Below are 6,903 nucleotides of genomic sequence, written 5' to 3'. Positions count from 1 at the left end.
TGACACATCGCAATACAGGCAACAATAGTGACCTGCAAACATATCAGCAAAAAATAGGCTCCAATAACAGGGAAAAAGAAACCAGGCACCATAAAACAAACGCTTGTGGAAATCACCGAAAAATCGTAATTCTATCGTAATTCATGAACAGTCTTTCCTCTAAAAAAGCAATGAGTTGGTTTTTCATCCTTTTTGTGAGAGTCTATAAAACCGTCTTTCTTTTGTTATAGACAACTGTCACTTGCGGTGCTTATCAGCGTGGCAAGAAAATTTTGATTAACAACATTTTGCAGTACTTGCTTCGGCAGTACATATACATGTACTAAAATTGGAACGATACAGAAAAGATTAGCATGGCCCCTGCGCAAGGATGACACGCAAAATCGTAAAGCGTTCCATATTTAAAAAAAAAAAAAAAATTGCAGTAGGCCTAGCCTACTAAGCTAAATATTTTCATAATACAATCAGAAAAACTCTTTAAATTTATATATAATATTTTGCCAATTTATTATAAATTGAGTTGGCACACCGACCTATTTTGCCAACAAAAACTTGCATAAAGAGAACACTGCTCGTGAAACACAATAACGGTGAAACGCACACTAGTGTTTGAATGACATTTGCAAAGTTAAAATAAGCAACCCTATGCTCACAGACAATTTAGAAATTCGATAACAGACGTTTTAATCAACTACTGGGACAGTGTGGCTGGACATCGCATTGGTATAACTTTAAGCAACCCCCACCTAGAACTATAATCTGATTGGTCGGTCGGTGGAATTGTATGCAAAGCGAAAATATGCTTCCCGGAAATTATTTTTTGCCTTCGTGCTCTTTAACTCCTCAAGAAAAGTATTTTGGGTTGTACTTGTATGCTGATGCCTTTCGCGGGCCGCAGCGATACAGCGTGGCGGGCCACATGCGGCCCGCGGGCCGCCATTTGGTGATCCCTGCTCTAGTCTGAAATATTATTTGTGAAGTTGTAATCAAATGCATTGTCAAAGCAAGCGCAAGCACTGATTGTTTTGAATTAAACTTAAATAAACTGCATTTACATAAATAACCTATTTAACATGAAAACGTAAAAAAAAACTAACCTAAGGTAGCCTACGTTTTCATTTTTTATCGCTTTTTTATCTAGATCAGTGTTTGATAAACTGGGATAAATGATCCCAATTTTTATTGGTAAAATAGTGGATGTGTGCAGAGACAAACAACTACGATTCCTGAGAACTCTAAAGCTCATGTCGGTCAAGCTCTTCCAGTGCAAAGTAACAATAACCAGAATTATACAACGACATTTATGATTAATTTAATCCGTTTTCAAATGTTTTGTTGTCAAATTAGTTTATGTGTAAACATTTGGTTCGGTTTTCAAAATATGAAAATCGACAAACCCGGTCAATGACAGAAAAACTTTGACGTTCTGGTGAGAATTTCAAAAGTGTTTCGAAGCGTATTCGCAAAGTATCCAATTTTGTAGTTGCGGATACAAAGAACATTTTTGGGGGAATCGGATCTAGTTTCAAATGAGCAAATATTTTAAGAAAAATTTGACAGTAGGAAAGCGAAGTTCTGAAGAAGCAATCGATAGAGGGTCAAGGGCTTGCTCCTAGAAAATGTTGGCAATTTTTATCTTATCTTAGTGGCTATTGGTACATTTTTTGGACCCGTAGCTTAATGTTTTGTTGTTCAATACGCACAATTTGTAGGCCTATTAGCCAAAATTTATCGAATTAAAACTAGATTTCCGTGAAAAGTTTTAGTTAGCGTAGTCTAAAAATTGAAGTTAAGTTTCAATCATTTTGTTTATGATCACAGAAATATTTCAAAAATATGTTTTTTGACTTTTATATTCTTGTGTAGTGCTATAGCTATGGTCTATCAGTGAAATTTAAAAAAATCTTCTGAGGTGTCCTTACTTTTCAATTAAGGTTGCTAGCTCATTTCAACTCACACCTACATTGTACACTGGGATGGGTTAATTTAATTGTTTACTACTTGAGTCAGCAATGTGTTTACTTCAAAATATTGCATTGTTATTTTAGTTTTTAAGGACACATATAATTTTACTTCGTAAATCCACTGCCGAAAACGCGTTTGCCCAATGCTGCGGTTTAGTTAAAAAGTGGGATTGACCGGGCGAAACAAGCGGGAAAATTGAAAAAAATACATGTTTTGTTCTTTGTTTTGAGAGGACAAGTCCACCTGGAGTCACTATTCCAACTTTGTGTTTGAATAGCTATGTACTGCATCCTTTCCGAACCGTGGCTTGATGATCTCATTGTTTTGATGTAAATAGCATACGATATCAGCCTTACCTCACCAGTATAAAAGCTAGCAAAACAGTGGAGATAGGAAGGGGATGAAAACATCATTAAACCTTTACAGGAAAACCAGGTGCGCTTGTAGACTAGCTTAAAATTTTAGTGAGTTAACTGGAAATCAAAAAATTAAAGGGCTTGAAATAGTGACGTAGGCAGAGGTTGGGCCCTATAGCATTTGTCTATTATCATGATTCATGAGCTAAGCTAGATTTGTGACTATAATGAAAGCCATCAGATACTGACTACTGCAGTGGAGTAGGTTTATCCGACGTTACTTTTTTAGTAAAAAGAATTGTAGTTGTGGTATCAGGAAGGTTGAAAGTAGCTTAGGCTTATATTGTGTGGGTTCAAAGCGAGTTAGAAAATTTCATAAAAACAAAAAAAGTATTGCATGTTTTTTATTAGGGTTTTTTATTCAGGATGGAGGAAGGCAAATGTACCAATACCTCATTGGATCCGCTACTGTTTTCACTATTGGTTTGGACAAAAAAATATATTCCTTGCAAAATGTTGTGCTGCATGTTTCTGTAATTTACCAAACACTAATTTCAACCAACTTAAATGGATAAAAAAGAACATAAGAAATTTTCGTTTCCAAAATTTACTAAAGAATTATTTCAATTAAATTATTATCACTAAAGAAACGAGAAAAACTTTTAGATCAGTTTCAAATGTTTTCCGGATGCTGTTTTCAAAATATTTTGACGCAGTCACATGTAAACAAAGATTGCCAACTTACCACAATGTCAACGACCTATTGCCTCGCTCCATTTGTGAGAATACATATTGAAAACATCCAGGAGTGCAAACAATTCTTTTTATTCCAATGTTCAGTGCTTTATTTGTAAGCTACCCAACCATCAAAAACTCCGTCGTATATACACTGATTTAACGTCTGCAGACATTAAATCAACGTAAAAAGGACAAGTTTTTTCCGAGGTGGAAACATCTACGCACGAGAAAGTGAACACAGCAATAATCCTCTGTTTGCGGTGAGAAGTTGTTTGTGCCAAGATCCGCTGTTTCAAGAAAAGCAATGATTAGAAGAAATTCAGTTGATTTCAACTAATCATTTGTGTTTTTGTTGTTGTACTCTCATATCTTTTTCTTCTCCAGATATGAACTATATATAGATGCCTGCAGCTTCAGTAGCCATCAGTTGCCAATTGTACTGGTTGTGAAGCAGTTGCAATGGTTTAAGTTTTTTACCTTGGAGCAACTAAAAATCTTGAAAACTCAGCGTTTTAGAACGGAATGAAACATTGACTGTTTACGGCATTCTACAGTATTGTCCGCAGCTGTATAGCTTATCTAAGTGACAGTCACAAAAGGGCTAAGTAGATTTAGCACTAAATGTGAGTTGCAGGATATTTAAAAAAAAAATTTTTTTTTTTAGAAAAAGCCTTTGGAATTTTAATAAACGAGATAAACAAATCAAACGATGTATACACAAATCCCTGCTCTTGCCCTCGGTATTCTTGCTGCTGCATCAGTCATCACCACGACCTTCTGGAACCAATGGTCCGTGAGTGGGCCTACCAGCAAGGGCGTTTTGGGGCCAATTTGGGCTTGGAGAAGCTTGTTTGGGGAATGCATGCAATACCAAGGCGGCCAGTCGCAATGTCAAGGGCAAAACTCAATGTTCCTCATGTCAGGTAAGAATTCAAGAACATTTTGACTAGTAAATTTCAAAGGGATATATGGTTTTATTGCTGTAACCAGCATTTGGTTTATAAATTCATTTTACAGTAATAATAACGTTAAAAAATCCGCATATGTGAGATGGATAGGCTATACAGCGCTATAGAAAAACATATCATTATTTTGCTATTCAATTGCAAGCTATTGGTAAATTATGTTGAGGTGTATTGCCAAAGGTCAGCTTTTGCATTGTTTTTTAAGAACAATAGATTTCTTAAATGGTAGCTTAAAAATGTAAGACCACGTTGACGATGCTTTACTGAAAGTTGTTTAAATTAAATTATAAAAGAATCGCCAGAATCCGTAATTTTTTTACATTGTGCAACCTATTACTTAACCATATGAGTAATGAGTAGGCTAAAGATTGCATTTATAAGTATCGGTGGAGATGTTGCAAAACTGCGTTTGCCAGACAATGCAGCAATAGTTTAGAATAGATGATCAATTCGTGATCACTCATTAACATTAACTTGTCTTACAGGATACAAGCTTGCTCTTAGAGGCTTAATGATAGCCTCTATCATTCTAACCACACTTGCGTGCATTGGTATATTTTTGGGAATGCAATGCACAAACGTTTTTGCGAAAAAACGCAATTTCAAGCGAAAAGTTATGTTTATCAATGGAGCTTGTTTCTTATTATCAGGTGATTATTTGCATTAACTTGTTGCAAACAAAAAAAATGTCTCAAAAGAGTCTGAACTTTTGTCTAAATTAATTTAAAAACGTTTTCAGTGTTGAATAACAGTAAAAAGCCGAACACTAAAAATACCAACGTTTTCCTCTACTACTCATTTATTATGTTTGTGGTAAGTAGGCTACAGTATTTAGTAGTTAATTGAATACACTGTTGATTTTATTTGAATGCATTCTGACTTTTGATTTGATGTAAATGCTTAAACATGGCTTTTGTATGTTCTCATAACACTTCGCCTCTTCACAATAGTAAAGCTTACACATTGACATTATTTTATTTTCAGTGAAATGTTGCAATAATGGTGAAATGTTTAAATGAGTTATCTTAATGTCAAAACCTCAAAGTAGGCTAACCAAAAAGGGGTTGATGTTTGAAATATAGTTTAATAAAGTTTCAATATTTTTTGCTAAGAGCATGCTCTGAGTAAATTGGCGTTTGCAGTTGAAATAATGCTGCAAAAATACTTTAATATTGTGTTCTCTACAAAAATTTGTTTTTTAAAAGTTATTCTTGTTTGTTTCAGGAATTTTTACCTTTGCTGCTGTGGTATGGTACACGTTCGTTGTCTATGACGAATTCTTTAAGTTTGAGAACCAAGACAATTACATTCAGTGGGAACTTGGTGCCTGCGTCTATCTCGGCTACATTGCAAGCTTCTTTTGTGCCCTTGCTTTCCTCGCTTGCATTTGTCGGCCCGGGCCTCGAGTAGAGGACGAGAAGGATAATAGCAAAAGTTACTATTACAAACCTCGACCTTTTGAAGTCAAAACGTCAAGAGATGATGAGCACTTGCATGGGTTTCTGGATCGTTACCGGTCCCGTTATCCCAGAAGTAAGTCTTTTCATCATTCTTCATCTAAGCATTCATCGTCTAAACGCTCTTCCAACCACTCTTCATCCAGAAAATCCCGCAAGCCTTCATCTTCTGTCAAGCGATCACGGTCAGTATCTCCGAGGCGATCATCATTTTCAGTGCGACACTCATTTTCTCACAAGGCTGAGTTACGTCGCCATTCAGATTGTAAACGCAAATCATATCATTCAAAATCTTCAAGATCTTCCTCTATAAAATCGTATCCTAGTGATGGAAAATGGGTGGATGAACCAAGTAGCCTTGACCAGTATGCTGAATATGTTTGAGGCATTCATATTTTTAGCTTTTTGTAATGACAAAAGTTTTGCTAAAAGTTTAATTTGGAGCAGAAACTTTTGGAAATTTTGAAAAGCGGCATTGAAAAAAAGGAACCAAGATGATTTCATGTGACGTAAAAGCAGTGGTCGTCACACTTGAATAAACATGTTTCCAAAACAGGCATCAAAATACGTTTAGCTCGCTTGTCATCTTTGTAACATAGATCTCTTTGTTAGTACATTTTTCTTAGTTTTAACTTTGAATTGTATTGTGTTGAAAATCAAGAGACATTCCATACCAAGTTTCATGTTTTTAAACTGTTTGTTTTCAGCAATTTTACATGCCTACTTGCAATTTGAAAACTTTTTATTTTTTGGTCTAAAAACAAGGCTGTAACTTTTGTATCTATTTAGTAGACCTATTTTTGTTGGTCGTGATTGTTTGTAACGATATTTTGCGTTATTTATATTTTGTTCAGATTTTCATATGTTGCGCATTTTGTTGAATTTTTAGTAAAACAAATTATCAAAAAATATCTCTGGGTGTTTTTGAAGTTGCAATGCATAACGATCTTAAGGAAAAGACATAGCAAACAGTGAGACACTTGCTTGGCAGTTTGGTGGTGAGAATGTCCGCCTCTGAATCGGTGGGCATGGGTTCTATATCCTGTCAGGTCAGGTTATAACCAAAGGCTTTTGAAAAATGGTAGGAAATCTTATTTCTGCTTGGCACTTAGCAAAGAGCAAAAAAGTGGATTCAGAGATAACAATGTAGCTACTCGGATGCGCCTCTAACGGCTGAGCTGTGTCAGGTTTGTAAAGCGCTAGAAGAAAGCAAATTTGCAATGGATGTAGAGCTATATAAAAGCACACATTAATATTATATTCCAGATATAGAAAAAAACTTCAAGCTCACCAATAGTTCCAATTTAATTTTTGTATGTAATCATTCAAGCACAAGTTACTGTAGAATGCAAGACGTCCTACCAAAATACTTCAGCTGAAGCTTTCAGTTAGGCTACGCACGCCTACTTATAAGTTATTCTT

At 35.4% G+C, this 6,903-nt stretch overlaps 1 protein-coding gene and 1 pseudogene across 1 annotated transcript; both read left to right on the top strand.

Moving 5' to 3' along the window:
* Window positions 1-307: 307 nt before the first annotated feature.
* Window positions 308-405, top strand: LOC145767743 (U6 spliceosomal RNA; annotated as a pseudogene).
* A 3,136-nt stretch (window positions 406-3,541) lies between these two features.
* LOC145767306 (claudin-19-like) lies at window positions 3,542-6,381 on the top strand. The gene is made up of 3 exons (XM_082579100.1): window positions 3,542-3,982; window positions 4,510-4,674; window positions 5,249-6,381. Exons 1-3 carry the CDS (start codon window positions 3,769-3,771, stop codon window positions 5,863-5,865), a joined length of 996 nt encoding a protein of 331 aa, XP_082435226.1. The 5' UTR covers window positions 3,542-3,768; the 3' UTR covers window positions 5,866-6,381.
* The last annotated feature ends 522 nt before the right edge of the window (window positions 6,382-6,903 follow it).

The sequence above is a fragment of the Aplidium turbinatum genome, chromosome 3 (genome assembly GCF_918807975.1).
Source record: "Aplidium turbinatum chromosome 3, kaAplTurb1.1, whole genome shotgun sequence".
Taxonomy (NCBI): Eukaryota; Metazoa; Chordata; class Ascidiacea; order Aplousobranchia; family Polyclinidae; genus Aplidium; species Aplidium turbinatum.
This window is presented reverse-complemented; position numbering and strand designations above follow the sequence as displayed.

Excerpts from the sequence above, each read along its gene's own strand:
- LOC145767306 (XM_082579100.1), top strand. The coding sequence starts at position 3,769 with ATGTATACACAAATCCCTGCTCTTGCCCTCGGTATTCTTGCTGCTGCA. Across the intron at positions 3,983-4,509 it reads CTCAATGTTCCTCATGTCAG|GATACAAGCTTGCTCTTAGA; the intron begins GTAAGAATTCAA and ends CTTGTCTTACAG. Across the intron at positions 4,675-5,248 it reads AGCTTGTTTCTTATTATCAG|GAATTTTTACCTTTGCTGCT; the intron begins GTGATTATTTGC and ends TGTTTGTTTCAG.